Source organism: Electrophorus electricus, chromosome 3 (assembly GCF_013358815.1).
Source record: "Electrophorus electricus isolate fEleEle1 chromosome 3, fEleEle1.pri, whole genome shotgun sequence".
Lineage (NCBI taxonomy): Eukaryota > Metazoa > Chordata > Actinopteri > Gymnotiformes > Gymnotidae > Electrophorus > Electrophorus electricus.
This window is the reverse complement of record NC_049537.1, coordinates 28,770,001-28,788,592: the sequence shown is the minus strand read 5'-3', so window position 1 is coordinate 28,788,592 and position 18,592 is coordinate 28,770,001. Positions and strand designations below refer to the sequence as shown.

At 43.7% G+C, this 18,592-nt stretch overlaps 2 protein-coding genes across 2 annotated transcripts; both read right to left on the bottom strand.

The window, feature by feature from the left end:
* Positions 1 to 244: 244 nt before the first annotated feature.
* On the bottom strand, positions 245 to 2,784 carry caiap (CARD- and ANK-containing Inflammasome Adaptor Protein). The gene is made up of 2 exons (XM_027028583.2): positions 1,378 to 2,784; positions 245 to 1,096 (listed from the first exon to the last, which is right to left on the bottom strand). Exons 1-2 carry the CDS (start codon positions 2,782 to 2,784, stop codon positions 245 to 247), a joined length of 2,259 nt encoding a protein of 752 aa, XP_026884384.2.
* Positions 2,785 to 5,161: 2,377 nt separating this feature from the next.
* Positions 5,162 to 7,277, bottom strand: jun (Jun proto-oncogene, AP-1 transcription factor subunit). Its single transcript, XM_027028582.2, has one exon. It carries the CDS (start codon positions 6,834 to 6,836, stop codon positions 5,862 to 5,864), a length of 975 nt encoding a protein of 324 aa, XP_026884383.2. The 5' UTR covers positions 6,837 to 7,277; the 3' UTR covers positions 5,162 to 5,861.
* Positions 7,278 to 18,592: the final 11,315 nt, after the last annotated feature.

Below are 18,592 nucleotides of genomic sequence, written 5' to 3'. Positions count from 1 at the left end.
GGATGTGGGGACACACACAGTGTCTCGCTTTCTCTTTCTTTCTCTCTCTCTCTCTCTCTCTCTCTCTCTCTCTCTCTCTCTCTCTCTCTCTCTCTCTCTATATATATATATATAGACATCACTATTTAAAACAATTTTTTGTTCTATATATAAAGAACAAAAAATTGTCTTAAATTGTGTTGTCACTCCCATTTTCCATCAGCCTTGTAATCATGCACCGGTTGTTGAGCTGCAGTCTTTTTTATTATTTGATGATGAACATCCTTCTCTTTAGCAGCGTGGCGATGCGCTGGTGGCTTGCTGTGCCCTCGGCCTCCGCCACCTGCAGGGCTGTTTTCTTCACGCTGTTAGTGGCCTGCAGGCTTGCCCTCTCCCCACGGGTCCAGTTCACCAGACTCTGCACTGTGCCCAGATGCCCTGCACGACAGGCCCAGTGTAGCGGCGTGTCCTTGTTGTTGTCCGTGGCGTTGATCCTGGCTCGTCTCTCCAGCAGCAGGTCCACCAGCCGGCCCTGCCCGCGCTCAGCCGCCAAATGCAGGGGTGTCCTCCTCCATGCGTTCCTCTCGTCGACGTTCTTGTTCCTTCCAGCGGCGAGGAGAGCAGCGGCCACGTCCGCGTGCCCGTTCCCGGCTGCATAGTGCAGAGCGGAGCAGCCGTCCATGTCTTTAGCCCCTGCCTTCGCTTTCCTCGCTAGCAGGCTTGACACGGCCTCGGCGTGGCCCGCCATGGCAGCCAGGTGCAGCGGCGTCTTCCTGTCTTTCTCGGTGGCATTGGCATGGGCCCCAGCAGAGAGGAGGAGCTTTACGACAGCTGCCTCCCCATGTGCAGCTGCCCAGTGCAGGGCCGTCCTGGCCTGGAGGTCGCGGGCATGGAGGTCTGCCTTACTCTCCAGCAGCTGGGCCACTGACTCCGCGTGCCCATTTTGGCTGGCAAGATGCAGGGCAGTGAGGCCTTCTTGGGTGACAGCATCGATCTGAGCCCCCTTGTGGAGCAACAGAGGCATCAGAGCCGGGTGGTTGTACAAAGCACTGAGATGCAGAGGGGTTTGGTCTTTGGGGCCATTGTTGTTAGGGTCCACACCCTTATTCAGTAATATCTAGGATCACATATTAAAAAAGGTTTTTTAAGTGCTGTTGATGCTAGTTTAATGGATCCAGTGCTTTGATGGTAGATTAATGGATCCAGTGCTTTGGCTAGCTATGTTTTTCATCAACAGTTTTTGTTTTTTATCAACAGTTGTTCATTCTCTACTGACATTATTAAACAATCATGCATGATTAGGTGCTTTTTAGGGTATAAAAAATTCACCCGTGAGGTATTTTTTACATTATGCATAATAATTCTATACTATGCCCCTCCACCCTCAAATTTACATACCTGTGTTATTGGTGTATTGCCACTCTGGATGGCCAGGTGAAGAGCAGAGATCTGGTTAGGAAGCTTCTCATGTAGATCAGCATTTTTAGAGACCAGCACTTTAAACACCTCAACATTGCTCAGCTCTGTGGCTAGAAGCACGGGCGTGTACCCAAGGTCATTATGCATATTTACGTCTGCTCCACTGTCAACGAGAGCAGCCACGATCCCATCCAGATTCTTCCTCACTGCTTTGAACAGAGCAGATTTGACCTCATTCTGAGACACTTTGGTCTTGATGTTCCTGAGAAGCAGGGACATCAGTGACCTTCTGTTTAGCTCAAATGCTGCCTCGATGATCCCAGAATCCACTTGGGCGCCTGCCTGCAGAAGTACGGCAGCTGCATTCTCACTTCCACGGCTAACTGCATGAAACAGTGCTGTTTTCTTCTGTGCATCACGGACATCCACCGAAGCACCATTCTGCAGCAAAATATCTGCCACTGACGGGTCATCTTCCATAGCAGCCAAGTGCAGGAACGTAGTCTGGCCCTTGAAGCTTCTGGCTTCTTCCAGCACCAGGGCTCTGACGGTGGCATCATGCCTACTTTGTGCTGCTAAATGCAGGGCAGTTTTGGAGTCCTGGTCCATGGCATGGATGTCAGCTCCAGACCTAACCAGGGCCACTGCAGCAGTGCTGTGGCCAGACTGTGCAGCCCTGTGTAAGGCAGTGCGGCCATGGCGATCCCTCAGGTCCAGCTTGGCTCCTTGACAGAGGAGAAAGTTTACCACAGCCACCTGATCATGCTCTGCAGCAAGGTGTAGGAGTGTGTCAGAGGACACATTTTTGTCATTAACATTTGTACCTTTTATGAGCTTCGGTAACAGAGATAAGTCACCTGTGGACACTGCTTTGAAAACTGCATTTGATGTGTCCTCTGGTTTTACGGAGGTGTTCCTTGATCCCTTTAAGGATGTAGCCACGATAGCCGTTTCTGATTTATGCTTTGCTCTCCCACTGCGATGGTCCCTGTCTTTGTGCTTTATGTTCTTAATTGGCTCTTGTACGTCTTTCTCTAGCAGATAACCAATCAGTTGTCTTCTTGTGTCCCTAATGTTTTCATTTAGCTGGCTGACATAGGTCTTCATGCTCTGGTACAAATCAGGTTCAGCACTCTTCAAGCAGGGGTAAAAAAAGATTCTGCACGCCCGTTCCCCCCGTGAGACCAGGATGTTGAGCATTCTGGAATTCTTCTCCTCTCGCCCTGTGATATCAGACACGAGAACTCGGCTCTCTGGCAGAAGAACTCTGTTAGCAATAAGAAGGTCCAATAAGTCTTCAGTGTTGGAAATGCTGCCAACTAGCTCCTTCTTCTTAGTTCGAATCACTTCAATAGCGTAAGGATTTGTGAAGCTAGTTGAACCCATGATGATTACTCTTAAAAACAACAAAAACAAAAAACATATATGTTCTGGTAATTAAGGGAAATACTTTATAAGCTGAAAATGTATGGAGAGGTCTGAACATGGTAGCTGCTTACAATGGCGGTTGTCATCAAACATTCAGATATCTCTTAGCAACCAGATATAGAGGAAATTCAGATTGGTTAAATGTCCACATGTCTCTTATAACGTGTGAAAAGTCTTTAAAATTGTCTTTTGATAACAGTTCTGCACAGAATACAATTATGTGTCATATGAAGAAAGATTTTTTTGTGAGTGTAGACACTTTAGAGACTTAGTAGAAACGTTTTTTGTAACAAGTAATCTGCTACATGACAACTGTAGCCATGACACATATTTGTCTTTGTGTTCTGGTATTACCAAGATCATGTAACTCTGGATTACTTTGTCACTTAAGTTAGATATATTTCTTTACTTTATTTCAATGCATGAATGTGCCTTAAACTTATTATATGTGTAAATGCTATAAAATGACCATTTTTTTGTTGGGTCTTCATTGTGACTTTTGAAGAAGGCTCACAAAACGACCTCTTGCAGTTTGCTTTCGTTTTCATCCTCAGATCATTTCTGTTTTCAGTCTAAAAAGCATGTAGTCTGTTTTACTTTCTAGATGTCTCATGATAAATGATGATTATACTGCATGAGCAGAGCTTCAAACAGATACCTATATAGGTCATAATCTATCATTTTAGTAAACCATAACTTACTTTATTCAAATAATTTAAGTTACTGTTCACTGGAGAGCGATTTTTAAAGACTATCAGTGTGTATAACATATTATCTTTTATAAGATATATATTCGCTTCTACAAAGTCACATCCGAAGTTAAAGACTTTCTTTATCTGTTTATTCTTTATCTATTTATTAGGCTACTGAAAGAAGGATAGTTTGACAGCTTTAAACAACGTGGCACGTGCATTTAAATCAGACTGAGGAGTCCCACTTCCCGTAATACCCGCCCACTATCTGCTAATGTGACGTAGGTCTTCCGACCGCTACCTTGCCTTATATGGTTAGGTAGGTTCCGGTGTTCCGGTATGATATCACCCCTTGCCATGTTTGGGCAGTGAAACGATAATAAAATGTTGCATACAAAATCTGAATTGTTGACATTATTTTACTGAGGGACATTTTACTTACTTCGCTAACATATAATAGGTCGAGAAATTAAAATATAATCAAAGGTGGCGTTGATGTTCCAGTCTTGAATAAGTAGTGATTTATAAACAATATTAATAATGTGCACACTAAATATTAGCTTTTTTTGTGACTTGTATGGAAATTGCGTTTTCCGCTCATATATTATAATAATGTTAGACTAAATAAAACTTTAAATAAGCCTCCCTGTAAACTGTCCAGGTTCATAACACATTTAAGGTACTTGAGATTTGTTACCGGACAATGCGTTTTATATGCCACCCCCCCCCCCCCCCCCCCCACACACACACACACACACAACACACATACATACACATCCTGGGTGTCCTGTACAACCATGCAAGTAATAAGAGTAGAATATGAAACACTAAAATGTACTTGTAGACTTAGCACTGATCTAATACAGGTCGGTGGCTCCCTCTAGTGGTATAAAATTGAGGTTTGACGAAAGCTGTATTTTCCAAATCAGTTAGTGTAGAGAAGTGTTTTGCAGTAAAACTAGGACATCCTAGGTTTTTTTTTACTTGCAAAATCTTTACACGAACTTTTTTTTACATAACCACAAAAAATATTAAATTATTATTAGTAATATGTTTAACTAAATTTAAGACTACCGTGATACCGAAATAAATTCTAAGTAAGATTCACTCGTGTTGATGCTGTTATGTCTTTGGCTGTCTTATGTGCTTCTTACATATGGACCACGATAACCTAATATTACATGTGGCTAGCAGTCATACCAAAACGTGGACACTTTTAAACAGTCTTTGCGGTTGTATTCTATTACATGGACGCTTTAGTTTGTTTAAAGATATTGTTGTTTGCGGATAAATTTGTTGAATAGTAAAATATTAAGTATTCATAAGATATAGGGCAACATAATGCATCGCATAAATCTGGGCTAGTGACTTGACCTGACGTGCAGAAAAGCTGCATGCATCACAGCGGTTCCTCACGTTTGTGTATTGATATGGCACCTATAAACTAACCTAAATGAGTAAACGTGATGTCTTCTCTTATGGAAATAATGTTTCTGGATGGTATTTGCTGAAGCAGGGCTACATGCGAACTTGCATCGCATATTGAAGGCCACATACGAAATAGTAATGCGCTGGTCGCACTTAAAACATGTATTAACATGTTCGTTCTCCCTCGCAGGCACGCCTTGATATGGACAAGAGACACTGTTTTGTTTTACATACTTTATTACAGTTCATAAATATCGATTAGTTTCTGATCAGCTCAGAAAACCAACTTTAAAAAAAATGTAGTACTTTTATTACAAATGGTAAACTTAAGTACTCCCCGTTGATCTTATTTACAAATAACAATGAGTGAAACCTCATTAAGAAACTTTAGAAAAAGAAACTGTTGAAGCTTGACTAAATCAAATAACGTCAATTCAATTCAGTTTAAGAACAGAAAGTATACTGCAATTTAGAAGCCAGGCAGGTTTTAACAAAAGTTTTTAAAACTTTATAGAGGACGCAACTTCCTGCTTCACGCGCGTCAATGTTCCTATTACAGTTCTCTTTCTCTTTTAATACTGGGTGCTCCTTTAGGGTTAGGTCCATGCGCAACTTGGTCAAATTGAACAAGAAGTCTCTTTTGTCATTAGAAAAAAAACAACATGTAACAGATTGAGTCTTTCATGCTGTCTGGTGCGGTCTTAGTTGTCACCGGTGGACCCAGGTCGTGGAATCTCTACTCCAGTCTGGACATCCTTTACGCGCCACAGCGCAAGGCACAAGGCCACAATCCCGGACCCGGTGGACTACTGCCATTAGAGACGCTTTTCCCGGCCTCCCACCCCGGCTAGTGTACAGCTCTCCAAGTGTGTCCCTTCAGTCTAGTTCACTTAGCTCCATGTAATGCCGTTCTTTTCAGAACGTCTGCAACTGTTGTGTCAACATAAGCTGGCACCCGCTGTTGACATGATTCATAACTTTCTGTTTAAGCTGAGCGACTTGCTCGCGGAGCATATTTGCGGTGGACGCCAGCTCCGAGTTCTGGGATTTCAGCGTCTTGACTTTTTCTTCCAGCCGGGAAATCCTCTCTAGTTTCCTTTTCCGGCACTTCGAAGCGGCGATCCGGTTCCTCATGCGTTTTCTTTCGGCTTTGATCCGCTCCTGACTCTCCATATCGATCGGTGAAAGCGGAGGAGTCTCACCTGGCATCTCTGGCACCGTCTGAGGCTCCTCTTTCAGTGCCTGTAGTCTAGGGTGCTGGACCGGGAGTTGCGTGTTCATCGTGTGCTGCGGCGGGGCAGTTGTGAAGCTCATCGCCGGGTTGGCGGTGCTAAAGCTCGGCGTAGCCGGGGGTGCAGTGCTGATCGCCGGGTTAAAGGTGTTCAGGTCCGCGTACACCGGTGGATCCGAACGCAAGGCTGAACTGTACACCGCACCACCTGCCAGAGACGAGACGGTTGCCATCGAGTTGTTAATAGTAGTTTGAGGAGTTGAAGTGACGCTTGGCGGGTTGGGCATATGTTGGTGGTGCAGCTCCGCCAGTGCTCTCACGAAGCCCTCCGCGAAGCCCTCTTGCTCGTCTGTGACGTTCTTCGGGCACAGAAACTGAGTTGGGGTCGGTGTTGTCGTGATGAGACCGTTGCTGGATTGGATAATTAGCCTCTCCAACTCCGGCGAAGCCAGTTTGAGCAGTCCGACATCTGGCGAGGTGAGGATGTCGTTCGCTTTTGCCCGCAGGTGCGGCTTCAGGGTGCCGGTTGGATCTGTCAGGTTCAGAGTCATGTTGTGTTTCAGAGCTTTGGGGTTGTATCCAAAAGCAGCACTGTCATGCTGTGTGAACGCGCCGTTCAGAGAGTCATCGTACAAAGTAGTTTCCATCTTGGTAGACATAGAAGAGAAACCAAAACTTTAGACCAATAGTCGTTTCACACACAATTCCGAGCGATCCACCTTGGCCTTCTTTCAGCTGATGTCTGATTCAAAAAAGACTGAAACTGTCTTGCTTGAAAGCCTACGAATTGCAGGCAGTTTCCAACTTCAGAGACACGTTCTTATATCCCCCGTCCCGGCAGGAAAAGTGTTGCGTAAACTTATAGACACGTCCACCACTACCTTTGCTTAGAGCATAAACCTCTTTTCACTGCCTCCGTTACGTGATCCAGAAGTGTCGGCAGAGGAAAAGCAATGAAGTCCAAACTTTTTGGGGGGGTTTGGGATTTCTACAGCGCTCTGCCTTCGCTCTCTCTCCTCTGGCGAGCTGTGTGTACTCTGCGCTCTCGCTTTACTCCCTCCCTGGCGAGCTGTGTGTACTGTGCTCTCTCCAGCGTGGAGGCCCACCTTATCTCCTACCACCGCCACACTAAAAATAGGCCTCCCTATGATGTCATGCCCGAGGCCTCCTATTGGTTGGAGGCAACGGTGGGCGTTCCCAGTTGCAGATAAGGTGCGTTGCCTAGACGACCGCCAGACGATTCCCCCCCCCCCCCCCCCGCGCAAAGCCTTATGGGATGAGGTAATGCTTCGGGTCGATGGACGGTGCATTGTGGGATGACGTATTGTTTTTGAATATCTGGTTACGCGCTTCGCTGTTTCAGACTGGCGCGATAAAAAGTCGCTGCGATTGTTAGAGAGCAATCATATAATCATCCGCCGCTCATATATACACCTTTAGGACCGCTAAAGAACTTTTAACAGATACGCCGTAATAAAAAAAAAGATGTGTGAATCATCCATTTTTTTTGCCTACTAACTACACAGCCAATTTTTTCTGCTGTTAAAATGATGTTGTTAAAAATTATGTGAATCTGAAGGAATATTTATTTCATGTAAAAAAATAAATCTCAGCAGCCGTGCGGATGATTTTTTAATCGGGGCATTGTCAGGTGGCATGCATGAAACGGGCTCAGCAAGTGTGACGTTTCGTACGTTTATTAGAGTGGGAGCGGAGGGACGCGTTTAGTAAAAAAAAGAGCCAGTAATGAAATACTGAGTAACAACAACAAAGAAAGAAAAATATTTTATATCTATTTTTTTTTTACATTACGTTACCTGTTCGTAGATTTATATTAGAACGTCTTTTTAAAAGTTTCTAATGTTTAATCATTGCTGCTATGCTGATTCTGCTCAGGTAATGTACGCTGTAGCAGCCTGGGAGGTTTCCGTTTTTGCGGGAATATGTTCAGGTTTCAAAATGTTCTACGTGGTCATGACGTTGCAGTCAACTTGTTTCGGCTACTTCATAGACACGTCTGAGCTATAGTCACAAATCAGATTTTAGGTTCCCTTTTCATATCTCACGGTTAATCTCTGCATTTAAACAAGAAACAAGGTACACAACAATAACCGTTTAATACTGAATTTAAGGCTTTTTTTTTCTAAAACGAATGGGCACTGACAAACACTGACATTTTTACATATAGCATATATTTCAATCCATGAGTTTGCCAACATTTTTGTAAATTTGTGATTATTCAAATATTTACATTTAACCTTTGTTCACTAGCTATATACGGACTTATTAAATGCAGTAGCTCAGATAATGGGGTTATCACAATTGTTATAATACTTAAACATAACCCGTAATAATTTCTAGTCTGGGGGGAAGGGATTCATGTCTGGATCTATGATGGTTCCAGGCTCATGTTCGTGCTGTGGAAATCTCAGGTGGATTTCTTCTAGATCCACAGATTAGCGGATGAAGAGACTAGTGAATAATAAAAAAAAAAAGTGTGGTCATGTAATCTGCAGAGGGCCGTTGGCCGGCTAGCAGCTGCCAATCACTGCGTATGGTGGAGCTTCACATCCTTGCCCTTGGAATCTGTACTGTGTGCGAGCTTTTCCAAAACATGCCTGCATCTGTGTCTTTAGTGCTCCAACGAAGTTTTAAAATAGAGGAGTTCGTGGATTTGTGGCTCACGGGGCTTGTCAAGACAATCTGCGTGTATTTGTGTGAAAGTGTTTTCTATTTATCTATTATTATTTGTATTAATTGGGTGTGTGTCTGTGTGTACATGCGAGCATTCCGTATTTCCATGCGTTTGCTTAAAGTGTCTATAATTGAAAATGATAAACATTATTTCTCTGTATAACTAATGTATTATACATTTCCGTTTTCAAGTGTTTGGGTAAGAGTTAAATTGGGTACATGGGCATTATCTGTAAGATAAAGGTCAAATGTTAGAACATTTGAGCCTGTTATCTTGCATCCTCTTTCAGTGTATCACAGAGTCTTCCAAGGGACAGAAACTGGATCGTCCAGTACTAGTTCAGCATGGACACTGAGACTTGTGTGTTTTCTAGCTGTAGGTTTGAAGCTGGTTTGTCTTGTCCAGTGCTGAAACGGATTGTTTACCCTGAGGTTCTAGATGAAAACATGTCGAGTCCCTTTTCCCTGTTACTTTGAGCTCAGTTCATTTTAAAATGTTATTTTTTTTCTTTATATGAGAACTCTGTATACTGGGACTAGGTGGAACAAATGTAAATGTAGTCAATAAAGTCACTATGACTTTTCGATATAGGTTTCGTGTGTAACGGTGAGCGATAAGGAGGCGGACGCCCGTGCGGAGAAGAGCGAGATTTATTAGGGACAAATGGAGAGTCGTAGTCATACAGCCAACACAGAGATACATTACAAACAAAGACACAAAGGCAAAGAGGGGGCGCAAGATGGGGTTTAAATACATGAACTTAACAAGACCAGAAACGAGGGACAGGTGTGGAAGAGCAAACGAGGCTCGGAGAAAACGAAACTAAGGGATGGAACTAAAATAGGCAAGACAGGAAAAAACACGGAACACATAAGCTGGGAGGGACTAATCGTGGCATCGTGTGAAACAAATTAGTAATGCCTTTTCTGTTCTTGGTTTTCTAAACAAACCCTTTTCAGCGGGAAACCTCTATTGACGTAGTGACAGTAATTCAATCCATGCTTATTTATGACACTACGCTTAGGTGTGTACACAAAATACAAACTTACATTAGCTGAGTATGTGTAGGCTGACAATAAGAAGACTGACAGTGCGATAGGTTGGTACTTAAATGTAAATCTTCACCCGTGGTCTGGCAGAATAGAGTGTTACTATGCTATGTTTACATTATCACAATTTACATTCCTCAATGTCTGTGCCACCCTGGCAGAGACTAGACCTTAGACTACACCTCCTCAGAAACTCTCCTCACATCCATGACACCCAAGTCATTATTTATACATTTGTGTATATACTGTAACCATTATTATGACTGAAAGTGCCAATATCAGGCATCCATAGGCTGTGCTGTGCATGTTTGCTTTGACATGTGGCTTGCCATTAGCTCAGGGGGACTAGGAATTAGGAGGTTCATCTCGCCGGTGGTCCCTGCGTCTGTGAAGAGGGGTTTGCACCCCTCACCATTAACTGCCATTAGCAGCGCACTGAAGCTGTGCAAACAGATCACACAGGAATGGCTTGGTGCAGCTTCTGCAGGGATGTTCATAAGGCCGACAGGGGTAATGTCTGTCAGAAAAATCTGTTTCTCCCTGTATCTTGCCTATAAATTAGTTTCCATGGCTTTTGTATTGTATATCGAAGATATAAATTTGATTGTGAAGTCTTTTTGATCAGCATATGTAAATAAATCAAACTATCAATATTAAAAATGTTCAGGCGCTTAAACTGTTGAAATATCATTGTTGTTCATTGGTTTTTCATTGTATTTCATAGGTCACTTACCAAGATTACAGTGAAAAAAAATGGGATGATTTGCAAATCAGAGTGCCCAGAAATATTGGGAGATTTGCTTTTCTGCTTACTGTTGTAAAATTCTACAGCAAAAGATTTTTTAGCATTCACTACATTCATACATGTTTGTAATTAAGTTTCTGTGCAGTTGAAATGCCTCTTCACGGGTGAGTTTGGTGCACACTCACACGGCCTCTCTCTCTCATCTCTGTCCAAAACCTCGTAAAAGCCTAACAGGGGTCTCAGGCCTGTGTCTGTGTGTCTGGAATTAGTGTACTGTAGTTCACTGCCCTTCAGCCTGTGCTAAGAAATCACCTGGGTTCTAATGGAGATGAAGTCAAAGGTCACGATGGAATCCTATCATATCTGAGCCTATTGTCTGGGTGTGGCGGTGAGCTTAACGGCCAGCCTCAGCCTCCCCCAGGAGTAAATCAGGACACTGGTGCTGTAGTTGGACGAGAGAGTGAGAGAGGTCCTTCTTTGAAGTTCAGTGTAATTTGCTTTTAGTGTTTTCACTTTTCAGATGTATGCTTTTTGTATTCATCACCTTTATATATCCTGAAATCTGTCAAATGTTATGAGAGGATGTGATGGCAACATGCTGTTCCCCTTTCAAAAAGGTCATTTCTTTCATATCATGGACATGCATTAGCCAAAAGTGAGCCAACAAATTATTTGATTTATGTGAAGGCCATTGTTTTTATTTAAACATAATGAAATAAAGACTTAATAACAACGAAAAGACAAGGGATAATATCATTTAGGTCATATTTGCTGGGCTCTTGAACAATCCTGTACACTTTTCAGAAGTCTTTATTGTCTTATGTTCTTTTGCATTTTATCACTGTTTTGTTCCCGACATTCATCCATTAATTCATTCTTTGGCTTGTTTTTACAATAGATATATAAAATGTGTAGATAAAAAAATATAGTAAATATTGTTATTTTACTTTGAATTAGGGCAAACTGAAGCAGCTCATGTAATTTAACGTCTTTAGTCATATTTTTGAATTGTAATAAAAATGGCTACCAAATGCCAAAACACGTCCCCTGCTGTTTGAGCAGCAGGCCGCCCTTCTCCCATGAGGCCTAATCCCAAACCTCACCCTGAAGATGATGGCTCTTGTTAACAACCTACCTGGGCGTGTAATGAGACAGAGGTGACTTTGTCCCTCAGGAGATCTGTCCGTGTCCATCTGATATCCGTGTTTGCCATCCGGAAGGTTTGGGTCCACTTCGGAGTGGGTCTTCTCTGTGGTTCCTGGAGCCCTTGTTAAAATGACTGATTTACAGTCTTGCGGTCTGACATATGGTGGGCAGAGGTTGGCTAGCAGGGGACATATGGCTTTCTCAGGAGGTGTTGTTGGACGTCTTCATCGGGGCTGAGAAAATAGTCGCACAGGGCCACAGCCGAACCCTCTCAGTGACCACCACAGTGCTGGCAGCCGCGGGAGACGCTAGTCGAGTCTACCCGCCGAGCTAATGAGGTAATGCGCTAACAGGCCCACTCAGCCATATGTGCGGGATGGCTGAGCGTAGTCCAGGAAGCCGTTTGAGACATTTTGTTATTTTTGTTGAGTCCAGGGCAGCGTGGTGAAATGAAATGAGAAAAAAAGTCTTGTCTGATTTTATAGAGTTCTGTCTCACAACTACTGGGACCAACGTTGTTGCTTTGGCTTTTTGGGCTTTTACCGACAGAATAATGAATATTTACAAAAAGGGGTCTTACAGTGGTATGTTCTTTGGGATGAGGCGGCATGTGGGAAGCGTTACGGTCTCATGGTGTGCTGCTGTTATCGGTAATGCTTCTTTCTTCTCGTTCATTTTTCCACAAGCCCCCTCAGCGGTTCAGCCAAGCCAACACAAACTGGGGGTGTGACCCATGCCATTGTGTTTGCACAGCACATGGTCTCTCAGATTTAGTAGAGGGCTCACACACACACACACACACACGGTCCCTGTATAACTGTCCTTACTACGAGTACAGACAGGAAATCCGTTGCCTTGAAAACAGAGGTTGTAGTGGAGCTCTATTGTGTTCTCCTGTTCTTTCCAGAGAAGTCCAGTGTGCACGTGAGAGGGGTCAACTTCCTGTGAACTCCCACACATAACGAACCCTTGTCCTATTAACACACCGTGGTCACAATATTACACAGGCATACACACCTCCTAGGCACTGTGTTCATTAGCAAACACGTCGACATGGAAAAACCCTTAACGCTTCCACACTGTGAGACCTCAGTTCATCTCCCTTCACAACAGCTCATCTGACAGCACACACCGCTGTTAATGTCCATATCGCTCATTCCCTTGTCAGGTTTAGAAATAGCCCCAGATTCAAACTCTTCTCTGTGTTTAGCCTCTATCTCCATGCGCACCCCTGAGGTGGGTGAGAGCCGGAGCACTCTGCGTGTGTAGGATGGGACTGACCGGGACTTTCTGATACTCTGTCCAGTGTCCTTTTCCTTGGCCTGGTGTCAACACGATCGGCAATTATGTGGGGCCTTCCTCTCCAAGAACTGCTGTTGTTTCAGCTGTTGAGGAAGAAGAGGAGAGGAAATCAAATCAGGTCTCTCCGTGAGTTGTTTTCTCAGCCAGCTGTGTCCTTGTGGACAATATGTATATTTTTCCCCCTGTAGCCTTTATCATTACCAGGAATAATACCAGGAAGGTCATTACAGGCCTGCTGGGTGGCTGGGGTAGGTTTTGGTAGCAGAGTAGTGTTTTGATCAAAGAGAAGTAACGTGATTCATGCAAACCTAGTCATTGTGTTCATTTGGTGGAATATTGAAAACGATCAGAGTTCCTGTTACTTTGCAGACGTTCTGGGCCACAGGTTCAAATTTGTGCTGTCCACAGGTCGTTAGTTAAAGACTTCATCAGAGCACAGGCAGGCGTGTCAGCTGGGTCTCAGGGCGTGATGCTGGATAGGACTGTGGCTCTTAGATTTGCACAATATCTCTGTCAAAAGACTTGATTATTTACACTGCTATAGTAATAGTAACAATATCTTAATTCATGGCAAATTGACTAATAGTTTCTCTCGTTTCAATCATTTAAATGAATAATTACTCGGAATTGAAATGTGCTCATTCTCAGAACTTGTAACTCAGAACAAAAATTGTAAACATCTTTGGAAAGTTTATCTGATCACAGGATTTGACAAGAAAAGAAATGATCTGGAAAGCAGCAAGATGTTACAAACAACGTGGAGGAAATGTTTCTGACAATGATAATGATGATAACAGTGTGTTTATCTTATCTTAGTTTCACTAAAGTGGATTGTAGTGATATGAGAGTCTTCATATACATAGAGGTTTTCTCCCAGTTTATGCTTCCAGACTTTGGAAGTGCTCTCGACTCTCTGCTCTCAGTCCTTATATGGCTTTTTCCCTGTTGAGGCCTCACTTGTTTCATGTCTTCTGCTGATGGATACAGTGGGAAAGGCCAGAACACTGAAATAATGGTCCAGAAATCCAGGGTCTGTGCTTTGAAGTGGGAAACGTTTAGAAGTTTATGCACACCAAGAAACCAAGTCTCCAGGTTTTTATAGTGAGAGGAAATCTTCCTGCTTCAGCAAACCCTGCCCATTCCTGGGCCATGTCTTGTGATTAGCTGGTGATCTGGAGTCGTGAGTGCTTGTGTGTGCATCTAAGTGTCTGTAACACAACACCACATTAGTGCAACATAAGGCATCATGAGGAAGACAAGCAGCACTCTCGCTAACTTTTCTTCTTAATGAACCCGTAGAGTCTTCTGGGTATTGGAGTGACGGCACAGCAGATCAGACTCGGACAGAGTACAGAGAACAGTTCCCACCCGAAATGAACATCCGCACATTCCCTTGCCAGGTCCTTAAGACTGTGACCTGGTCCAAATGTTCTGTGTTACCCAGGGTGTCACCTGTCACCTTAGACAGACCGAAATACACCTGTAGGTATACCATGACTATGACTCTGAACTAATGTTACTGAGCCAGGCGACGGGAATATCATACAAGCTTCTTTGTGCGTGTGTGTGTGTGTGTGTGTGTGTGTGTGTGTGTGTGTGAGTCTTAACCTAATTTCTGTCATTTACATGTCAAAAGTGTATTGCTAACTGCTGCAATTTCTGTCTAGTTTTTCTAATTTCTGTCATTTCTAACGTATGTAATTTCTAAAATGTGTGTAATTTCTGTTCCCTTTTGAGCAATTTGTGGAAGTAAGCATTACAGTTACAGTATTTCTATTAGTATGAGTCAAAAGCAACTACATATTAACCAATAACAAAATCTCAGTGTCAGAATAACCCAAGCTAGTTTGTCTGTATTGAACCTGTACTGAGCACTTAAAATGGCCTGAATTCTAATTTGCACTCTGAAGCACTAAAGAAAGATGAGAATAATAAGTGATGAGTACGTTTCTTCCTGTAGTTTACGGGCCCTGCACACAATCTCCTGGACTGTCTGAAGTATGAGATGCTACCTTAGACCAGATCTCTTGCACATACATATATTTCTCCTCATGTGTTGAACAAAATTGCTAAGACCCCTCAGTCACTGGCTTATGTGCTTGTAATTTCCAGTGTCGGAGCTCAAGATGAGATGCTAGGACTAAACGTCAAGTCAGCCTTTTATCTCATGATTGACGGCGCATCTATTCATTTGGCCATCGGCGTACATGGGCTTGTGCAGGCTGTGTAGACTCAGGCTTGTGGCTTTTATGGCTTTTTATGGCCTTAGACGGTGAGATTACTTTATCGATATTGTCTGCCCGGTATTCGGCTGTTCATTCTTCAGCATGGGCCCTTCACCTTTCCGCCGAGAAACGCAACGACACGCAAAGAGTTATCGCCGTGGGCCCCTTTAATTTAAGAGAAAAAAATGGAACCTGTATTCCCAGAAGTCTCCCCAGAGGGATAGAGGAGAGGCAGCTCTCTGAGTTTATTAGCACTGTCAATTAATTGGCATTAAACCGTGTTGATTAATCTCTGCTCCTGTGTATACTGTAAAACTCAGGGACATATTGATTGTACTTTAGCGCCTGTATGTAGTAATTCACAATGAGAAACATTTTATGATGTCACTGTGGAAACTGAAGGATAGTATGGGAATTATAATCAATCGACTGTTTACATGTCAAGACTCTCATGCATGTGAGAGGCTGGAGCACCTGATGGACGATTAACAGGTTACAAATCTATAAGAGCACCAAAACCAGGGCCAGCTGCAGAATTACACACCTCAAGTACTATGTAGACTTGAAGTGCCATATTTGGATTTGGTTTCCATTGCAACGGAGAATAAGCAATCCATTTGCAGTGGGGAGGGGATGGGTTACGACCAGGAGAGTGCATATGTGTGTGTCTATGTGTCTGTTCTCTTTCCAGCTAATTTGGCTTATGAAACCGAACGTGTCCGTTAGCATTTAAATGAAATCACCCACACCCAAGTGCTGGCAGCATGTTAAAGTTAAGCAGGTCTATTTAGAGTACATGCAGACACACACACATACACACACACACGCACACACACATGCACACACAACAGGTTCTTCTGGCCACACTGTGGTGCTTTGTGAAGCTGCCAGGTCCCAAGTCTACCCCTCACAGGTGGACTTTCCCAACTCTCTCTCTCTCTCTCTCTTTCTCTATCCCTTTCTTTCTTTCTCTGGGTAGAAAAGACCAGCTGTGACCTAGTCGCACAGTTTGGCCTAAATCTGACAGGCGGGTTCCCCTTTCCAAAAGGTATATAATTCAAGGGGTCTGTTTGAATTTTTTAGCTGGTAGGCTGTGTCAGAACCTTTAACAGAACCGTGTGTGTGTGTGTGTTTATGTATGTATGTGTGTGTGTGTTTGTGTGCACCTAGTCAAAGTGAATGATCGATAGCTATTACACAGCCCCACGTCACTGAGTTCAGATGGGCTATGCTGTTTGTACAGGTGCCCAGTCATGTGGTGCTGTTCCAGCCCATTTCTCCTGGTGTGGTGGCAGTCACCTTCAGTAGCCCCCCACCCAGAAGAGTACACACACACACACACACACACAACACACACACACACACCTCTGGCCTCTTTAACACCTCTACCCTTGTTACACACAACCAGTTAAGTGGGGTAGGAGAGAAAATGTGCTGGGTGGGGGGCTCTCTAATGCACTGTATAAACGACACAGTAGTGTTTCATCTCCATGTTGAAATTAAAGTCATGTCTTCATGTGTTGTGCAGTAAACACATGGAGAGGTCAAGAGCCATGCCTGACGTTTGAGACAACTCTCCTGTTGTGTGTACGTTTCATCCGTCCTTACTGATGATCCGTGAACAGTCCGACTTACTCCCGGGACTTCTAAAAGGAAACCTCAACAGGACAAAGCCGATTCCCTGACCTTCAGTGGCTGTAGCGGTAAATATGTAGGTGTGTAGCACTTTCTACTGGGTGGCTTGTTTTATGCTAACAGCCAGAGTCGAACGAGACCCTCCACTGCTCCCATCTTTGTGCCCACACGCGTGTTCACAGCCTCGGTGAGCCTCCTATTGCTGTGTGTCCATTCATGAAATTGATTTCAGAGAGGACCGATACAACTCATATCTTACACTGACACTAAGTATTTAACGATTTCAGCTAATCAAAGCCTCTCTAATGTATGTAGCTTTGGGTCAGGTTCGATCGAGTCAATTATTAATGAATTATTAATCTTATAATTGGGCCAAATAGCATCATATGCAGTGTTTGGTCAGACATCTGCTCTCAGTAACGGGTAAACAAGCTAAGTACCTCTTAATGTGAGTTCTATAATGGATCAATGATGGGACTGATTGATTATTAAAGCTTAATAAAGCAAGAATTTATTCCAAGTTCTCATTTTTTCACCTTTACCTTCAAATGCAGTTAAAGCATGTTCACATGGCCAGTTTTCTGCTGTGAAGCATCTATGTCTCCTTTCCTGCACATGAAATCTTATATACAATCTGCTGTTCTTTGGGTTTTATCCTTTCTTTTCACAGTGCACCTCCAGGGAAGTGATATTTATTTTCATATGAAGCACCTTTTCTCTGTCCCACACTCATTGCTTTCCAAACTCTTAGAACCCTCACCAACGAGAGAAGGACAAACTAATTGGAGAGTCTAAATATCATTTCCTCTTTCTTTTTCCGGGACCTGTGGCCAGTTGATGTGACACCCCCCCCCCCCCCCGTTTCTCTGGCTGCAAAACGTCATCTGAACTATCAGAAACACTAATATGAGTCCCGTAATTATTGCCTGTGTAGCAGCGGTCTGTGCCCTTGCGTTAATGCCCTCCCTCTGCCGCTCTGCGCCTCCATGCTGAGTGCAGGAGGATATTGATCCGTGATCACATTTCATGGCTGTTAGGGTTCAATCTGATACGCATGGGCTTGGAGTAGCCATCATCTCTACACTCACACTCCTGCTCACGCTCTGTTGCTTTCTCTCTCATTCTCTTGCTCTCTCTGGAGATTGGTGTGATCACAGGACCAGAGACCTGTTAAACACACACACACACACACACACACACAGCCACACACACACACACACACACACACACACACACACACACACACAGCCACACACACACACACACACACACACACACACACACACGCACACACACAGACTCACACACACACACACACACACACACACACACACACACAGAAACACACACACACACACACACACAGACACAGACACACACGCACACAGACACACACACACACACACAGAAACACACACACACACACACACACACACCACACACACACAGACACACACACACACACACACACACACACACACACACAGCCACACACACACAGACACACACACACACACACACAGACACAGACACACACACACAGAAACACACACACACACACAGACACACACGCACACAGACACACACACACACACACACACAGAAACACACACACACA

What these genes read in the sequence shown, in the direction of transcription:
- jun (XM_027028582.2), bottom strand. Translation starts at nt 6,836, where the DNA reads ATGTCTACCAAGATGGAAACTACTTTGTACGATGACTCTCTGAACGGC.
- caiap (XM_027028583.2), bottom strand. Translation starts at nt 2,784, where the DNA reads ATGGGTTCAACTAGCTTCACAAATCCTTACGCTATTGAAGTGATTCGA. An exon ending in GCAATACACCAATAACACAG is followed by an intron (nt 1,097 to 1,377) that starts GTATGTAAATTT and finishes ATGTGATCCTAG; the next exon opens with ATATTACTGAATAAGGGTGT.